Below are 20,315 nucleotides of genomic sequence, written 5' to 3'. Positions count from 1 at the left end.
TATTGTTACTGTTGAATGCAAAGGCATTTACAGTGGCAAGAGTGTGTCCACTGGAAGTTTCCCCTGCATTTCCCTTGTCTCTGTTCAATTTGCCCAATTTGGCCTGAGCTCTTCGGGGCTTGGGACTTTAACAGGGTTGGCCACGGTTGGTACTTGAATGGGAAGCCATCAAGGAAGACTGGGGTTGTTGCACAGAGAAAAGCAATGGCAAATCAACTTGATTCATTTTATGCCTGAAACACATCATGGAGGGAGTAGCCATGAGTTGGTTGCAACCTGATGACATGTTCTTCTTCAGCCTTTCAATATGGTTGTTAATCCCATCTAGTACCACAAGAGGCCTTTTCAGGCTTTTTTAAAAAGACAGTTGCTAGATCCTCATACCATTATTACATGATCATACGCTATTGCAACTTGTACTCTGAACTGATAGGTTTGTTTTGTTGTATTTTTAAAGGTTAAGTCCCCAGTAATTATTGTTGCGAACTCACAGCATTTCATTCTAAAATGATAACTCAAAAACCAGAGGAATGAGTCAGTAGATTATGGCAATAGATCGTTACAACCTCACAATGGCATGGCAATCTAGCAACCCTCAGTGGTAAAGGAGAAGAAATAGTGACTATGAGGACTGAGAAAAGGGAAATGGCACCAATGTGGGCAGGCCCTGCAATAATGTGACCTTTCTATCCAAGCTGTGTGTAATGCCACTTTAATTGGGATTTTTCAAAAAAGATTGTATCAAAATGGGTTTGGGCAATATTTCACCAAAGCAGGGGAAACTCATAAAGTGGAACAGTTAGGGGATGATGCTGAAAAAAACCTCCAAAAACATGCTCCAGTACAAACACAAAAATGGCATCAAAGCTGTGAGGAAACTACCCAAGTGTAAGGATAAGTCCATTCATCAGAATCATGGGAATGAAGATAAAGCTTAAGAGCAGCGCTGGTACAAATCCAGGGAAACTATTTCCCTTCAGGCTAGACAGACAAACTAGATGGGAACGGGGATATATCCCCAAATAAGTTTGGCTAGGGAGTTTAAGTAGTACTGCAGCTGATCTTCCCATCTTCTCTTTAAATAGAAGTGAATAAAATGCATGTTTGTTCATATTAGAGTGATGATCGATAAAAGTACCCTAACAACTTAGATGATGGAAACAGGTTACTTACTGATGCATTCAGGAGCTTACACAAGGTCTTGCATTGTCCTTCAAGCAGATGGACCACTAATTCATACAGTGTGATCAATATTTATCACACACACACAGAATAGAATGTTAATCATAAAACATCCTTGTGAGTTCTCTGTGCTTCAGGTGTCTAAGTTTTTTTCTTAATTAAATGTGGTAAAAGCTCTGTCCATAAGTTACAGTGAATGCATGTACATCCTGCATGTATGCACATACATTTATAAGAAAGAACCAACACACATTCACTTTACAAAGGAAACAGTTCCTAGTTAAATGTGGAGTTTATATCACATGTTCAGCTGTGCATACATTGAATCTGACATGAAAATTACTCAACACACATATAAAGAAAAATCAAGTGTACACTGCACATGGATTGTTCATGCGTTCATTGTAACATGGGCTACTGTAAAGAGGAACTGTACTTAGTAAGTACAACTAGTAATTGTAAAACCAGCTCTGAGCATAATACAATGTCTTAAGCAGTATTAATGAAGCATAATGAAGGCTGTAAGGAAAGCTTCTCTTTAAGAAAACACTTTGACAAGAAAGTATTCACAAGTCAGTTTTGGTCTTCATTTTTATGTGTACTAAAATATTCTAAGTCTACTAGCAGTGTTCTCTTTGATCCCAGCTGGCTTTTGTCCATTTCCACAAAATATTTCCTTGCAGGAAGCTTGAGGAAGCAGACAAACTACGTGGGTTTGCAGCTATCATTTGTTATTTCCTAGACTCAATAAGACACACTGGTGCGAGGCTAGGAATGTCGTCATGTGTTTTCCCTTTCTAAGGCAATATTACTTGTGTGATTAATCAGTGTTTTCTGCCTTATAGGCCTGCCTCGTCCCCTCAGCTATCACATGACGATACTCATTCACGCATTGAACATTATGCTAGCAGGTATGAGACCAGCTGAATGGTTAGGCTGATCTTCCTTGAAAGAAGTTTAAAATGGGGAAATCATTCTCACCATACAAGTTTTAAGAAATGGACCTAGGTTCAATCAAATCTCCTAGGACAGATAGTATATATATATCTCCTGCTTTCTACTAATAAGTTTAACAACTAACTTGCTTGCAGAGGCCTAATGATTTTTAGAATGCATATAGAACTGATTTAAATAGAAAACTCTGATGCATGCTGTTGTTTTACTTCTAACATTCAGCTTCCATATAAGAAATCATTATACATTCTTCTTTTCAGAGGTGTGCTTTGGTGGAATCTCAAAATCATCATATTCCATAAGACAGCAGTGCCATCCAGTATCTTTAATGCTCTGTATGCCAGCCATTAATGATATATCTTCTGAAGATTATGTGGAAAATGTTTATCTACTGTTTGCAATAATCACACTGCACTATTATCTTTAATATATTTTTAAATCTCAAAAGTAGAGTATTAGCTAAATGTGCATTTTAAAAAACCCAAATGAAGGAGGTTTTCTTTTTTTATCTGCACATGAATGAAACTTGAGTTGGTCTAGCTAAAATAAATATATTTAAATTCATATTCAAGTACAAAACAAATTGTACTGATGTTTTCTACATACTGTGGCTCAGTGAGATGTGCATGTTTGATAGTTACATTGCCAGCTCTGGATCAATCTGTTCAAAACTCCAGATCTGATAGATCTTTATTTACCAGGGAGTCTGCTCAAGGACAAGGATAAAAATAAGAGATAAATTCCCAAGGCCAATGTTAGGTTAGAAGGATGACAGCAGTATATTTATTTATATATTTATTTCAGTTTTTAAACTGCCACCCCATAGGACAAGGCTAAGGGCTAGACCAACTCAGATAAGTTTCCTTCATATGGAAAAAAACCCTGTACTTGGAATTTTGCCAATACTCTACTTTGTATTTCACAAATAAACAATGTGTAAACTTGGAATGGATGCATTCGAATATTGAGATTATTTCCACTGGAGTAGTCCTCATTCATTATCCTGGATATACATTCACAGTATGTGCACATATCCATACCAGAGATTCAGAGAATGGAGCCAGGTACAAGCAAGAATAATTGTTCTACCAACTCAGGCAACCCCCAAGGTTTGCAGAAAAATGTGAAAGCAAAAAGAGGGAATTTAAATAGCTCCTAAAAAGGGCAATGTTTTCTGCTCATGTGCACCAGCCAGCTGAGTCTGTTTCCCTGGATGCAGCTGGGGTGCCAGCTCAGAATCAGGCATTGCTGTCAAGGACAGCACCTCCACCACTGCCTCTCCTTTGCTGGTCAGAAGGCTTGGAAACAAGCAGGAGTTGCTAGAGCTGCCACCACTAAACATACTGCCTGACCAAGGCAGAGGCGCATTGCAGGAGTCAGGAGAGGAGGAGCAAGAGCCACACTCCACTGCTCCTTGAGCTAGGCAAGTGGGCAGGGGAAGAGAAGCAAAATCCACCTCAGCCCCCCCCCCTCCCATTGCCATATCAATCAGGCTGCTGGTGGTGGTGGCACTGCAGCTGAGTCGGCTGGCCAGCCTGCTAGCAGGAGAAGAATGGGCAGCTGTGAGGCATATGGTGGAAAGAAGGAGAGAACTAGAGTTGGTGGGGCAACCTCATTTGCAAGGCATGTGGCATCTCTTAGGGTGACAAGTGGATCGCCCAGCAAGGGGGGGAGAACAAAAGGATGGATGGGACTCCGGACAAGTCTCATGGTTCCCTATGTATATCATATGATACCAATAGAGATATTTGGTTTTATTTGATTATATTAAGAGGTAGATAGACTTTCATATAGCTGTCAACTAACCTTAACACCAGTCACATAGAAGGGTCATTTGTTATGTGATCTCTTACTCTAATGTTAGTGTCATTTCTTTTCGCATATTTCAGTAGTGTGTTTAATAGGAAACTATCTAATGAGGTTTAAGCTGTCCGTCTTTTTCACAGGCTAGCAGAAATGGAGAACACAAATGGAACATACCTGAATGATAGCATTTCTCCTAATGAGAGCATGTAAGTATATTATTGTGCTAAACTTAATCTTGTATATATGCTTTCAAATATCAGCACTGAGTTCTTATTTAGCAACGGCTAAAACTGAAATGATTGCAAATGACTGCAAAACAGCAATGTATAACAGAAATGACTGCAAAACAGCAATGTTAAAATATCCTTAAGATAACATTTTCCAGTTTTTACTTCAGAATTGCCACCATAGGCGTGTGGCATCATATTAAGTGGTATTTTGGATCTGAGTACTTTTCATAACTAGGCTTGTGTACTAGAAAATGAAAATAGTAAGCAAACCAGACACACTGCTTCTTATACATAATCAAGAAATCCTTCCTAAGGGGTGACTGGTGAAAGGTAGAAAATGTTATGCACCAAAATGTGCATGTGGTCTTAGCAAACTTCTTGGTGGAAGATACCCCTGCGGATTGCATTATCTGATGAACCACTCATGTTTCCTACTCCTTTTGCATTGTGCTTGTAAAAGCATGGACACAAAAAATGTTATTATTACTGTCATTTTCCGAAATAACAGATTAAATATTAATTAAAATATTTATATTTCACTGCTCGAGGGGCTCAAGGAGGTTTACATATCCATACTAGCACCATAAAAATGAATGAAATGATAGAACTACACAAACAACCTTCAGCTGCATTCCAGACCAAATATGTTAACAAAATAGCAATACTCTGGTTTGTTTTTAGTTAATAACCAATGTCTGTTGACTCACATTAGCAAACATATAAACTGTGATACAAATGAGTGTTAATTTGGCAGGGGAAAATGAGGTGCCCCCTACAAATCCTTGTGGTTCCTCACTTGGATTTATACCAGTCTAACATGTTTGTAAACACAGTAGACTTTTGTTTATGAATTCCATGATACAATTCTTTTTTATATATTTAAGTTGTACAATAGTTGTACAACATTTGAGTCAGATGTGTGACAAAAATGCAAGCAAATATTAGTGGCATGATAGTGTTGGAAAAGTTTCACTTGTTGAGTTTTTGCCTAGTTAGCATTTGGTGAATATGTAGAAGCCATGTCAACTAAGCATGTCTTCTTGTATCAGACATAACATGAGAAATGGTTCAGTAATACAGTAAGTTCATTGAAGTGAGTCAGTCAACAAAACAGTGGGGCAGCTAAAAATATAAGATATATAGAAGTTACCTAGATGATACTCTATCCAGAAGGGCAAAGATGACAGTGCTGAAATGAAGGGGGAGAGAATGTTGATTAAAGGTATTGAAAGGGTGAAGATAAATGTGCCTGTACAGAAGATGACATTTTATTCCAATGTATACTACTGGGAACAACAAAGTACCTTGCTAATGAAACTCTTTTCTTCTACAGTCACTCTTTTAGCTAAAGCTCCAGAACATCTTCATTGGCAGGAACCAAAACAGTCTATTGGTTAGAGTATTGAACAGGGATCTGGCAGACCCAGGTCTGCATACTCCATCACAGAACCTTGGACCAGCCACACACTCTTAGCCTAACCTAACTCTTCTTCTGAGGATAAATGGAGACGAGAGAAGCAATTGTAGCTCCTCTGGGTAACCATTGGGGAGAAAAGCAGGATATTAATGAACTAAATAATTAAATCAGTTAATAAAGAAAATGAACTGTCCATTCATAAGCAAATCTCCTTATAATCAAGTTCCAGTCAAGCCAAGCCACAGCTAGGAATTTCGCTGTTTCCAGCATCTCAGGGTAGTTTAGGGGAGACATATTGTCATCTTATTTGGTCTGTGTCTTTCTTTCCATCTCATTGAAAAAAGGCAAATGATAAATGAAGTAATCAAATAAAGGAAAAACTTGGGTATTTCTTTCCCCACCCTCTGTTTTTCTTAGTGATGATGAGCATTTATTAATCCAGCACTACTGCCAAAGCTTGAACCAGGAATCGCCACTCAGCCAGCCTAGAAGTCCTGCCCAGATTCTGATTTCTTTGGAAAGTGAAGAAAGAGGTGAGCTAGAAAGAATCCTAGCAGACCTGGAGGAAGAAAACAGGTGAGTTTTACTTTGATGCTTTTTCCATGCATTCTGTATGACAAGAACCCATAGGAGTTGAAATCTCCCTCTTAAACAAATTAAAACAATGTATTAAACATACACAAGGTAATAATCAGTTCAAGGAACAAAAGAGTTGGAATATTTGATGCCTTACATTTTCTGTAAATTTTATATATACAGTTTTATTTATGAAAGTAGAGAACTGCTAACTAATGTATAATGTTACGCCCTGTTATCTTCTTGCTTTGCTAGAAATTTAAAAGCTTAAAATTTAAACAAGAATTAAGAATAAAAAAACAGGGATGAGCTTGTATGCAATATACTCATTGTATCCTACCTTTAAATTGACTGCTGAGTGAAATCACTGTTACTTATTTTTAACTTATCAGCAGTTTGTCTGGGTTTTTTTTTCTAACTACAATCCTGTGCGCAAGCGCATCTCCCTTAGCTATAGGAAGGTATAGCAAGAGAATTCAATTGTGTGCTGCATGCACAAGTAAATCTTTACCTTTCATAGATATATAAATGAAGCTCAAATACTCATGAGCTGTACCTGTTTTTCATTCATTACATTTGTCTGTTTTAATTTATTTTCTTACTACTTGATCTTTCTTCTGTCCTTGCAACATCAAACAGCATCTCCATATTTCTTAATATTCATGTCTGGGTGAAGCTTACTATTTTTCAGTATATGCATATTTCAGGCCAGATGTATTTGCCTGAAGCAGTTCTTGAAAAAGCTGTTCTCTTAAGAGTACGTAATTTGTGAACTAGCTTGCTCAGCCCCACCTACCTCACAGGGTGTCTGTTGTGGGCAGGGGAAGGGAAGGAAAGGGAAAGGAGACTGTAAACCGCTTTGAGACTCCAAGTGAAGGGCAGGATATAAATTCAATCTTTTCTTGTTTCCGGGTTATGTTGTCTTGAGCTCAGCAGGGTCCGCAGGTTGTCTTGCCTGCGGCCTCTCTGAATCAGGTGGACAGAGGGGTGCCACGGATGTGACACCCCCAAAGAGACCCTGAAGGGGTCTTCTTTCGGCGTGGGACTTTTGCAGCAAGACGAGTGCTGCGGCGACTGTTCCTGTTCTTCTTTTATGCCCCGAAGCTCTTCCCGCCTTGATAGCCAATACCCCAGAAAGAGGTGAACGCCCGACCGCTTGCTTCTCTTTCTTTCAATAAGCTTCTGATCTATCGCTTCTCTACCTCAAGCATGACAATTCTACGTGGCAAGTAAGTGTGCTTTCAATACCACTGGCTAATGGGTTGTTTTGCATAACAACAGGCGGCCAGTTCAAAGGAAGGGGAAAAGGTCGATTATAGCTCCACTTTCCCTGTGAATGAGGCTTCAAAAAGTTAAAAAACATTTTTAAACATTGGAAATAATTTGAATTAATCTGAATATAGATACTTAAATCGACCCGGACTATAATTGGATACCTGTTAAAGAGACTATTATTTGGCTGCAATATGGTCTGAACAAAATGAGATATATTTTAGAGAGATTTCTCTTTGTCGTCTGATTGAAATTGAAATGCTAACACTCAAAACTCCAGCTGGAGGAGATTGGGAAGGATGGACTATCTGGGTCTCTGAGCTACTTTTCAACTTGGATTAATAGACCAAGTTTGTTGACAGAGAAAAATGGCTTTGCCAGGTGAAATCTTCTATAAAAAAGAAATTTTGAGCAGTTTAAATTCTCTGAATCTTGGTTCATTAACAGAGTTGATTAAGAAACAAATGGGAGCTTTTGTGCTGAAAGCGAGCAAAATCTCAAATTTACACAGAGTGTTAAAGAGAACCTGGCGACGTCTGTGGAATTGAAAAGGGAGAGTGATCCGTTGGGAAATGAACAAAAGAAAGCCAAAATGGAACCCTATGGCGCACTTAAAAAGAAAGACCGGAAATGGAGATTGACTGAAGTTATGTTGAGAGGAACAAAGGCTGTGGAATTCTTCCCACTTTTTTTGAGAGGGATGTCTGCATTAAGGAGAAAGAAGATGCATCTTAACCAGAAAATCATGATGTGGAATTTTTTTAGGAAGAAGGGCTTTTGAACTAGTTCTCTCTCCATGTACATTCGGATATGGAACCTGTAATAAGAACTGATATGCGATATTAAAAGGCTAAGTGAGATTTTTTGGGCTATAATAAGTTGTTTCGACTAGAGTAATATGGACATAAAAGCTAAAGGACTGAAAAGTTTTGAAAAGAATTTTAAGTAAAAATAGTTAATTTAGACTAACTTTTAAGAAGGCAGACAGCATAATTATTTTGTAATTTGGTAAACTTGCTTTTAACAGATAAAGATATTTGCTTCTTATGCTTATTATAATAACAATATGGGTAAACTAACAAGCTAGTCTGTATTTTTAATATGGCTGAATTAAGCAGCAAAACTAAGATCTGGAAATCTTTGAGGAAGAAATATTTTTGAATTGTTGTTCCCACTGTAGCCAATTAGATATGGAACTTATTAATAAGAGAAGATATGCGACTTCAAAAGGGTAAGAGAGGTTTGAAAGATGGAAAAGTTTTACAAATATGTTATATAAATAAATAGTTAATTTGGATCAATTGTTAAGAAGGTAGACACCACAATTACTTTGTGATTTAGTAGATCTGCTTCTAGTATGTTTGTTTGAAGATATTGTCTGTAATTAGATAGATAAATTATTGTGTTCTATTTTTAGCTTGTTAAGGATAAAGATATTTGTCTTAGATTGTATTAAGGAGAGAGAAGGTGCATTTAAGCTATAAATTAGGAGATAGAATTTTTTTAGGAAGAAGGGTTTTTGAATTGTCTCTCTCTTTGTGGGTAGTTGAATATGAAACTCTTAATAAGAACTGATACATGACTTTTAAAGGTTAAGTTAGATTTTCAGATTATATTAAGTTGCTTTTCCTAGAGCAATAGGGATATAAGAGTTGGAGCAATTGTTAAAAAGGCAGACAGCACAATTACTTTGCAATCTGGCAGATCTGCTTTTAGTACGCTTCTTTGGAGAAACTGTTTATACTGAGATAGATAAGTTACTATGTTGTATTTTTTTAGCTTGTTAAGGATAAAGATAGGAATTTTATATGCTTATTTTAGTGATGATATTGTTAAACTAACAAATTAGTCTGTGCTTTCAACATGGTTAAACTTAGGCAGCCAGTTTTGTGTTGAGATTGCTCTGACTTTTTTATACTTATATGTGTTGAAGAATAATTGTTTAGACTTGTATTTCAAGTAATAGTCTAGTAAAAAAAATTATAGTGAAAGACAAAGATGGTAAAATATATGGAGCACTTCTTACTTGCAGGTGGTATTTTATTGGGAGGTAGAATTACAACTGATATATTTGTATTTTTCTTTGTTTCTGTATTTCCCATTCTGTACACACCCTTTCACCTCTTTATGTATCTATGCTTGTGCTTCTTCTTTTTGTAGTTAAAATCAATAAAAATGATAAAAATCGAAAAAAATAAATTCAATCTTTTCTCTTCTGGCTCACAGAGAAGTAGTGAAAGAATGGGGGAGAGGAAAGCAATGTTCTAAAGCTGGTTTGAGTCCCAAATTGAGAGAAAAGCAGAAATATAAATAAATGTGTAAATAATGCCTGCCTGCCAGGTTTTGGAAGATATGCATGGCAGCAGTCAAGACTCTGCTTGTCACCCTCTCCTCCGTCCCATCTTTCCCCAAGCATTCTGTTGTTTACCCTGATATAAAAGTAGGAACTGGGTTGTCCATTTGCACTGGAATTATGTATCAACAATGCTTTATTTATTAGTAGTAGAACAGAATTCCTGTGAATACAACAAATGACACAAATTATGACACTGTAGCCACTGGAGAACTGTTGCTGAAATGTGTTGAACAGAGGAATCCAACATGCCATATAGTTGAGCTATTTAACAAAAAGAAAAGCAAAAGGAAACAATTGCTTTTCAGGTTTGAAGTATGACTCATTGGATCATGAAGTTCCTTTCTCAGGCTGATTCTGCAACATACAAATGCCCATCAGCATGTAAGATTATAACATGCAAATATGCCTGGAAAACCAGCAACCTATTGTAACACTGATTTGCCACCAGGCAAAAGTGGCACATTTATTTTTTAGAATGACAATTGCCATCGCACAGCCTGGAGATGATCTTGTAATACACTCACTGTATTTTGCCTTTTAAATTGCACTGCTGTCTGAAATCACTCTGTTATACCTGATGTGAAAAGTTTAAAATATTGCATTCACACCCTAGAGCAATAGTTCCCCAATTTCACCCTAGCCTTTAGCCACTATTGTAACATGGTGAATGAAAGTTAATGATGAAATTACTGCCAGGAGCTGCACAATTGCTGCCTTTTGCGCAATCATCGCCATCGTTTAATGAAATAGAGTAATTTAAAGAATGATACTTGGGAGGAGCAGCTTTCATATAAACTGCTTCTTAGAATGCTATATAAATAATAATAAACAGCAGAGTGCATAATGAAGAGAAACAATCTGTGGAGAAATGGCCTGTTTAGATGAGATTTGAGATGGAGTGGAGAACTGATAAACTGAGGCAGAGGAATGCAGGAAAGCTTGACTTTTTAAGCATGGACAGCAGAGCAAAACAACAGAGTTTACCCAGCCACACATAGTTTGAAAAGAAAGCCCTGTGATTTTAGACCACAGTGCCAGTATATTGAAAATGCCCCATGTAAGCTAGATTTTAAAAAAAGAAAAAAAAATCTAGGTTTCATGTAAATAGATTTGCAACAAAAAAAAAGTCAGAGATAGCTTTTTGGAATTTGGATGCCATAAAAATCTCTATAAACCAAACTTTCAGAATGTATGAACCCCCATACATATATGATGAAGGGAACTTTGGATTTCAAAAGCTTATACTCTGGAAATCCTGTTGGACTTTAAGGTGCAACTGGACTCAAATCTTGCTCTTTTATTGCAAAGAAGAAAATGAAGCGCTACATCGGGGTGGCCAAACTTGCTTAATGTAAGAGCCACATAAAATAAACATCAGATGTTTGAGAGCAAGAGATCATCACATGATCAGAGCAAGACAGGCAGGGAGGAAGGGAGGTGATAGAGACAGACAGACAGACGGAATTCACTGCCACAGGAAGTGGTTACGGCTACAAGCATACACAGCTTCAAAACGGGATTGGATAAACATATGGAGCAGAGGTCCATCAGTGGGTATTAGCCATAGCTTTTTGTTGGAACTCTCTGTCTGGGACAGTGATGCCCTGTATTCTTGGTGCTTGGGGGGGGGGGGGGGCACAATGGGAAGGCTTCTAGTGTCCTGGCCCCACTGGTGGACCTCCTGATGGCTCTTGGTTTTTTTGGCCACTGTGTGACAGAGTGTTGGACTGGATGGGCCATTGGCCTGATCCAACATGGCTTCTCTTATGTTCTTATGTAGACAGAGATATAGGGGGGAGGTGAAAAGAAAACAACTTTAACTTTAAATGCATTCTCCAAAAGCAGCATTCTCCCAGGCCTCCATTTGCCACAGCTTGTCCGAAGGGAGGGATACTCATCCGGCTCTTCTTCCAGCCTTTCATGTGGCTGAGCCTAGAGGAAGGAGTCAGGGCCTTGCTCTTTGTCAGCTGCACCACAGACTTTCTCTGCCTTCTTCTGATAGCTGCCATTGTGGATCTTAAAAAAACCCTGCAGTGGACAGACAGTCTTCAAGGCAGTGAGGACTGCTTTCCTCAGTAGCAATCCAGGGATGCAGACAGCATCACATGATCAGAAGCAGCACCAAACCTCCCAAGAAGGCTACAGCAGGGGAAAAGCATGCATCTAAGGCTGGCTCCAAGCACTCTCTGTGTGCAACAGCCATGGCAAGGGCCATTTCCATGCAGTCATCCCAGCCTCTAGTCTACCTGTGGCATCAGGGGTCACTCTTACTGGGGTTAGGCATTGGCTGACCTGAGCCTCAGTGCCGCACAACAGGCATCTCCACCGCCACCATCAGTTTTGTGCATGGGACCTGATGCCAGATGGGGAACAGACTGATCCACTGGGCTGGAAGCCGCACTTAAGTATATCAATGGTGAGCACCCACCAGGCATCCAGTTGGCACAGAAACTCTGGGAGCAGATCCTGGATGGTGACTTTGTGGACATTTTTACTCTCTTGAAGCCAGAGGGGGAAGTTGGCAGAGTGGGACCCTGTCACAACATGAAAGGGGCAGGGAAAGGGGAGGCTGACCACTCTTTCCAAAGTTAGCTTTCTAGCTACACAGTTTTCATGAACATGGTGCTGTCAGCCTGCCTGGAGTGGGAGCGGCACTTAGCAAGCCACATAGCCAATGTGCTGAGAGCTCTGGCAGGGAATTTCACTGCTGTTGAGTATGATGAGGCCTACAGGTGGATGCCATCACACAGTAAACTGACCAAGTGGGACCTGCTCAATGATAATCTCTGGGTTCTCTTTACTCTGCTCTGCTGATATCTCACCTGGAGTATTGTGTTAAGTTTGGGGCTCCACAATTTAAGAAGGATATGGACAAGCTGGCACCAATATTTCCTCAAAGCTGTGGAGTCTTGTGAGCAAAAATTCCACTTTGTGAGCTACTGGCATATTTAAGTTTTGAGCTACTGCATAAAATGGTTTGCTCTTCCTTTTATTTGTTAGCTTCTTTGACTAATGGTCTTAAGCTCAAGATAAAACAAGACAGTAAATACAAAACAAATTAGAAATAATTTAAAACCAAAAAATAGTTTGCTCTGAGGCCATTTTTCCTGAGCTAGGACAAAAATGTATGATCTGGGGGCTAAAAAACTGTGAATTAGCTCACACTAACTCAGTTTAGAGGGAACACCACCTGGCACATGACCAGAGGGCAGCAACGAAGATGGTGAGGGGACCAAATCCATGAGGAAAAGTTGAAGGAGCTGGGTATATTTATTCTGGAGAGGAGATAACTGAGAAGTAATATGCTTACCGTCTTCAAGTACTTGAAGGTCTGTCATATAGAGGATGGTGTAGAGTTGTTTTCTGTGGCCCCAGAAGGTCAGACCAGAAATAACAACTTGAAATTAAATCCAAAGAATTTCTGGCTAAACATTAGGAAGATCTTCCTGACAAAGCAGTTCCTCAGTGGAATAGGTTTCCTTGGGAGATGGTAGGCTCTCCTTCCTTGGAGGTTTTTAAACAGAGGCTAGACAGGAATGCTGATTTTGTAAATTTAGGCAGTTTATGAGAGGAAGGGCAGAAAGGGTTGCTAAGTTGTTGGGGGGGTTCTTTGCCATTTTCTGGGCATGAAGTAGTGGTAACTGAGTGGTGGGGGGAGATGTGAATTTCCTGCATTGTGCAGGGGGTTGGACTAGATGACCCTGGAGGGCACCCTCCATCTCTGTTATTCTAATGGGGGGGAAGGGGAGAAAGGGTACCATTGAACACTCCACAGTGGACTTTAAAAACTCTTCATGCCAGGCTGCCTACTATTTGCCTAATTTGGTCCACAATCCTTGAATGACATGAGTGGTGCAGAACTATTTCACTAGCCCCAGGTGGACTTGGCCAGGAGGAAAACTTGCAAGCAATAACTGCAGGTGGTGCACATTGGGAGGGCACATCATTGACTACCTAGACATCACTTTTCAGCTAGCTTCTTGATATGAGGTTGCTTCTTGGTTACAGGCTTAGCATTGGTGGGAACCAGGGAGCTTCCCTCCCTCCAGCTGTTGTGGCAGTTTGGGCATGGGACAGATCCTTTTAAGGAGGCGGTGCCTGCATGCTCACATCCCATGGTTCTAGTCTTGGGGTAGAGCCACCTTTAGTGGAATTCCCAGCTCAGATGCTGTCAGCATGGCTTTAACCACCAGGTGGCAAGGGAACTACACAGCAGCTGGCACCTCTGTGGCTCTCTAGGGGTTTTACCTCTTCATTGCAGCACCCCAGCAGCCAGACAGGGGATGTGAGGTTATCAGGCGTCAGGCAGATCACCTGATTCAGGATCCATCAAGGTTTTGCCCCATGCTCCTATGGTGCAATCAATAAAGCCGTGGCCATTTTATTCTCCAAAATCAAAGTGTCGGTGTCAGTTCTTTGACTGAGCCCCACCCCCCTTGTTCTTGGAACTCACAACTGTAAGTTGCTCAGAGCTCCAAAGCGGATCCAAATGGTCTTGCTCAATAATAATTCATTAAAGTGGGTTTTTTTACAATAAGTCTTACACCATGGTGGTCTGGTGCATATAAGCTTTTTTTAAAAAATACAATGACATCTGTTCATTTGAAAATGAAATCACCTAGCCAAGTTGTAGTTTTATACAGAAGATTACAGAACACTGCTGGTTCCTGTTCACTTGCTCATTTTGAGAGGATTATACTTTTATCTCTTTCTTTTGCTCACCCTTCCCCATCTATAGCTTTTAAGAAATGATCTTTTTCTGAGCCTAATTCTGACTGACATAAGGAATGCTATAGAAGCCTCACCATAACTATGTTTCCTTTTTCCTCACACTGGATTATGATTGCTCTCCAGAGCTTGATGAAATATACTGAAAGGATTTATTTCTTTCCCTATGGATTTTTGACAGTAATATTCAAAAGATCATTGTTTAGGTACAGACTTCTTTTCCTTAACCAGTCCCTGGATTAAAGAATTTATTGATGGTTAAATTAATCAATTATTTCTTCCATTACTGACATTTTTTTTAAAAAAATAAACTTTTGGTATTCAGAAAATAAAGGATACAAAGGCTCTTCTGACTTTTGCTTTCCTGATTGTAACATATGCTGCAGATGTCACATAGGCACAAAACAGAACATGTCCTTTCCTAGTTCAGCAGTTATTTTAACCAGTGTAGTTTATCTGGGTTGTCGAACTCTGCCTTGGTATGGAATTTTCTATTCTCTGGGGGCAGAGCTCCAGCGTCCACAGAGCAGCTAGAGAGCACCATGGGTTTAGAGTTCTGAAAAGAATATGGACTTGCCACTTCATGTCTTCTTTCATGTTACTTTTTTACCAACGACCTTTCACATCAGCCACTGCTCAGTGCACATCAGCCTCTGTTGGAGTTGTACACACACATACCAGCCATTCTAACTGTATTGTACAACAACTAGGGAGAGGTAGCTGTTAAAAAGGAATAAACTGTATTGAAAGTCATTCGTTTTCTGGAAATCCACAAAAATGGTGATTAAAATACACTGTGTGTTGTACTGCAATATTATTTTTTATATACTACTGTAAAAGAAACCGTAGGCGCTCTCATAAGGGTACTCCATTTCTGCTTTTTGCACTGCTCAGACAATTACCTCATTTTCAGCTGACACATCCAAACTTTGTATATAAAAGAAAGCTGGTCATGGGGAGTGGGGACCAATGTTCCCTCTATGCGGTGGAGTTTTGTGATCAAAAGTTCTACTTTGTGAGCTCCTGGCATTATAGTTGTGAACTCCTGGCATTAACGTTGTGAGAAACTGCATAAATCAGTTTGCTCTAGGGCCATCCTTCCTGAACTGAGACAAAATGTGTGAGCTGGAGGCTAAAAAATTGTGAGCTAGCTCACATTAACTCAGCTTAGAGGGAACACTGATGGGGGACCAATAGATTTTGAATCTTAGATTCAAAGTACATAAGCATCTGGAGAAGTTGCTCTTGAGACTTAATCAGCACAAAGTACATGATCCTGATTTGATTACAGTACCTATAAAATACTTAGGATATGTTTTCTGGGTTTGTTAATGTTTGCAGAGTGCTTTACAGTAGTGCAATCCTATTTACAGTTATTCTAACCTAAGCACCTTCATGGTCTTTGTCTGAAGTCTCTATGCATAGGATTTCACAGATGTGTATGTAAAGCCTTTAATAATTCTTAAATACTGTTTGTAATGTAGGGGTGTGGGCTCTGTAATAAAACAAACATCTGCTTTTACTCCAGAGCACTGATTGAGCAACAGGAAAACTAAGAATTTTTGCTTGGATTATCTGTATATTTCATCAGTCTGAAATCTAAACTCAGACTGATGAAATATACAGATTTGTTTTACTGTTGAATGTGTAATTTTAATACTTAATTATTTTAACTGTTTGTTGGGATTTTATGCTGTGAGCCGCCCTGAGCCTGCTTCAGCGAAGAGGGCGGGATGTAAATCAAATCAAATAAATAAAATAAGACACCTGTTTGTGAACTGTAAAGAATTTCTGGAATGCATAGATTTGGATCATACAGCCCTTGTTTGCCATTTGTATTGCTGGGAGGGAAATAATGTGCCTTTTAAATTGGAAATGTGAAGTCAGAACTCAGTAGTGATTTAATGTGATAATTTTTCAAGCCCAGTCTCACTAAGCCACTAATCTCTTTCACTCCAGTTCATGAATTACGTTATCAGTTACAGTGGCTAGAGCCTTCAAATCTAATGGATATAGCTATGATATCAGATGATGGTGGGTTTCAGTCAGCTACAAAATGGAATAGTACACTGATAAAGCTGTTAAAGCATTGATTCTATCCTCTTTTGATAGAAACCTGCAAGCTGAATATGACCGGCTGAAGCAACAGCACGATCACAAAGGACTGTCTCCACTGCCATCCCCACCTGAGATGATGCCCATTTCCCCCCAGAGTCCCCGAGATGCTGAACTCATTGCAGAAGCCAAGCTGCTTCGTCAGCACAAAGGCCGCCTAGAAGCCAGGATGCAGATCTTGGAGGATCATAACAAACAGCTGGAATCGCAGTTGCACAGGTTGAGGCAGCTTCTGGAACAGGTGAGTTTTTAGCTTTTTTCATCTGAGCTAGTGAAAAAAGTTTTGTCCTATGCAGAATTTGAAACCCTAATATTAACTAAAGCTAATGCAGAACAGTTGCCAGCTTCTGACCACGTTACCATTTGTGGTTTAAGTCTGAAATTGACTTTAGTTAATACAGTATGGTTGAATGCATTTAAGTTTCTTTAACTTTCTTTTATTCACATTGATTCAATCACAAATTTCAGTGTATTTACACTGAAAATATCCTAGTATAAATAGTGTGATGCAGGTGCATAACACAAATATTCAGTCATTATCTTCTTTTCTGTAGGATAACTATCATATTCCCTTCTAATATTTCAGCCTCAAGTGGATTCCAAGGTGAATGGTACAGCTCAGTCTTCTCCTCCTACCTCATTACAGAGGTCAGATAGTAATCAGCCAAGGCTTCTCCGTGTAGTTGGCAGTCAAACTTCAGAATCCATGGGTAAGATCAAGAACCTCAGGCTTTTGAGATATTATGATTCCTTGAAGGTTACAGTCTCCTATTTATCAGCAGTGTTTTGAGCAGTAGCAACTTTGGATCCATTCCAGGCAACCAGAGAGGTTTTATATAAGACTAGTTGTATAAACTTCACATTTTCTTTGTGCTCATACTATAATGCCACTAGAAATATGCAAATATTTTCCCCAGAAGGAGGTAGGAAACAGGGAGGGGCTATGGGGGCTTTCAAGGAAGGGAAAGAGGGAACTAGTGGGAGAGAAGAAAATAAAGATTCATACTGCAAGTCTTTGTGAGTTCCTGTTTGTTCTTTATATAGCACAATCAGTGTGTACATTAATTTAAAAACTTAATTTTATGTTAGAACAATAATTATATGAGAGTGCTGAAGAAAGCCCTCTGTAATAACTGAACTGTTTATGCATTGTGTCACAATTGGACACAGAGCATACTTAAGGGAATGAGTATATTGTACCATATTAAACTTTCTCCAAACCTTTGCACAATACAAGTAACATTTTCTGTAGATTTCCTTTGATGCAGTTCAGCTGTCAAAACTATAAAAACTAATGTACCTGAAGTGTTTTGTCAGCTCTAATCTGTTTTGCTAAGAAGCATATTTCCACTGTAACCACATCACCACTGAAATGTGGCACTCAGCCACACTACCTAGTCTAGTAATGGAATAAAGGAGCTTCTTATTCATTCTAGCAATTACTTTCACCTTTTTTTAGTACAGACACTTTAGACTTTTGAAATAATTTATTTTGCTGTCACGGGCCTACATTATTTCACATAAATTAAAGTATCCTGATGATTTAGAAGATGATGAGGCAATGTGTATATGTACAGTATGCATATATATTGAAATTAATGCTAGATGTCAGGCAGGAAGGTTTCTGTTAAAATATTGACTTTAGTAGGTGCATTATGTACACTGTGGCTGGAACACTGCTATTCTGCAAACTCAGACTTACCCAAGCCTAAAATGAATGGCTAATCGTCCCAGGATTCTGACCAGCAGTGTTATTTATGCAGCAGGTGGTTTCTTCTTTAAAAACCCAGTGGATTTCTCCTTTGTTTCTTCAGGTGAGGATGATTTGCTCAGCCCTCCCCAGGACACAAGCACAGGGTTGGAAGAGGTCATGGAACAGCTCAACAGTTCCTTCCCAAGTACAAGAGGTAAACTCCAGAGCTCAGAAGCAAAGACTGGCAGTTAAATTATAGTTGCTTCTTTATAGATCAATATTGTGCTCAGTCATTTGTGTAGGTGAAAGCTGTCTATCTAAAAAAAGAAGAGAACAGCCCAACAATCTTTCACAGAGCAGAAATCTTGCATCCAGGAAGACATTAATTCAGCTGCAGACAATTCTTGTTCAGAAATGCTTCATGGTGGAAGCAGAATAAGAAAACACACACACACACTATTGCTCTGATCAAGAGATGTCCATGTCCTCAGAGCTGCTTGTGAAGCTCTTCATTCATTAGAGTGAAGCTCACCGACTGCCGAAAGGATTCCCATATAAAATAGGTTGGCTAGGGGAAGTAGATATATCATTGGTAGATATATTGTCCCCTAATTTTCCTGGGTTTTTTTTTACAATTGTCTTTTCCATTTTTAAAACTATAAACAATTTTTCCTCCACTCTGATGTTATCAAGTTTTTCCCCATTCTGGTATTACCAAGTTTAGGTTAAAAATATTATTGATCACTTCAATCATAGCATTGGAAGGGATCTCCAGGGTCATCTAGTCTAAATCCCTGCACATCTAGTCTAACTCCCTGCACAATGCAGGGAATTCACAAGTACCTCCCCCAACACACCCCCAGTGACCCTTGTTTCAGAAGATGGCAAAAAACCTCCAGGATTCATGGCCAAACTGACCTGGAGAAAAATTGCTTCCTGACCCCAAAGTAGCTATCAGCATTTCCCTTAGCATGTAAGAAAGGACCACAAGAACTAAGCACTGATGCAACCATCCCTACCCTCATTCTCATAATCTGCCAAAGTCTACAAAATCAGCATTGCTGTCAGATGGCCATCTACCCTCTGTTTAAAAACCTCCAAAGAAGGAGAGTCAGCCACCTTCCAAGGATGCCTGTTCCACTGATGAACCTCTCTGACTGTCAGGAAGTTTTTCCTAATGTTTAGTTGAAAACTCTTTTGATTTAATTTCAACCCACTGGTTCTTCTGGGTCATAGAAAATAACTTTGCACTGTCCTCTGTATCACTGGTGCCAAATATGTGGCCCATGAGATGCGTCTGGTCCAATCAGGGCTCCAATCAGCCTGCGAGCAACTGGCCCTCTGCTGCTTCCTACTTCCAGTTCCTCCTTCCTGTTTCCAGCATTGGAGCTGGCTTTTGCCCAGTCTCTCCTATTTCCTGCTTCTCAGAGGACAGAAAGTTAAGCCTCCTTTCTCTCAGTTGGCTGAGGGATCCTCCCCTTCCCCCTTCTCTGGGAAGGAAACAGCCAGAGAAAGTGAGAATCCCATAGCACTTTTAAGAAGCCCAACAAGAACGTTTTATTCCAGGTATAAATTTTTGTGTGCCTGCACACTTCTTCGGAAAGAGTGGGGGCGGATGGGGAAACGGAGGGAGGGAAAGAAAGAGACAAAGCGAGATGGAATCCCATGGCACTTGGAGAGATCACCTTTTCCAGTTCTAATAGATGGGGGGGAGAAGAGAGCTAAGAGCACAACTTGCATTCTTTATTGGTGGAAAGGGAGCAAGAGTTTAATAGCTCCTTAACGACTAACAGAATTTGTGGCATGACATGAGCTTTCATGAACCACTGCTCACTTCTTCAAATATAGCTAGAATGTGAGTCCATCTGTCCTTATATCTTAGAGAGTGAAATTATTTCAAACTCTAAACGACAATAGCAGACATTGGTAATGCGTGATGAAACCTAGGTCTCAATTCAGTCCAGGAGGATCCATTGTCTTGAGCTT

The 20,315-nt window shown here is 39.5% G+C and overlaps 1 protein-coding gene across 4 annotated transcripts in view; it reads left to right on the top strand.

Moving 5' to 3' along the window:
* DMD (dystrophin) overlaps nt 1-20,315 on the top strand; it is a 1,885,017-nt gene that overhangs the window by 1,845,446 nt on the left and 19,256 nt on the right. For all 4 annotated transcript variants that reach the window (XM_060234097.1, XM_060234096.1, XM_060234099.1 and 1 more), the window contains 6 exons: nt 2,028-2,093; nt 4,083-4,148; nt 6,007-6,165; nt 16,634-16,877; nt 17,223-17,346; nt 18,451-18,543. In XM_060234097.1, the coding sequence (XP_060090080.1) occupies nt 2,028-2,093; nt 4,083-4,148; nt 6,007-6,165; nt 16,634-16,877; nt 17,223-17,346; nt 18,451-18,543 (752 nt within the window). The remainder of the gene's footprint in view (nt 1-2,027; nt 2,094-4,082; nt 4,149-6,006; nt 6,166-16,633; nt 16,878-17,222; nt 17,347-18,450; nt 18,544-20,315) is intronic.

The sequence above is a fragment of the Heteronotia binoei genome, chromosome 3, assembly GCF_032191835.1.
Source record: "Heteronotia binoei isolate CCM8104 ecotype False Entrance Well chromosome 3, APGP_CSIRO_Hbin_v1, whole genome shotgun sequence".
Classification (NCBI taxonomy): domain Eukaryota; kingdom Metazoa; phylum Chordata; class Lepidosauria; order Squamata; family Gekkonidae; genus Heteronotia; species Heteronotia binoei.
This window is presented reverse-complemented; position numbering and strand designations above follow the sequence as displayed.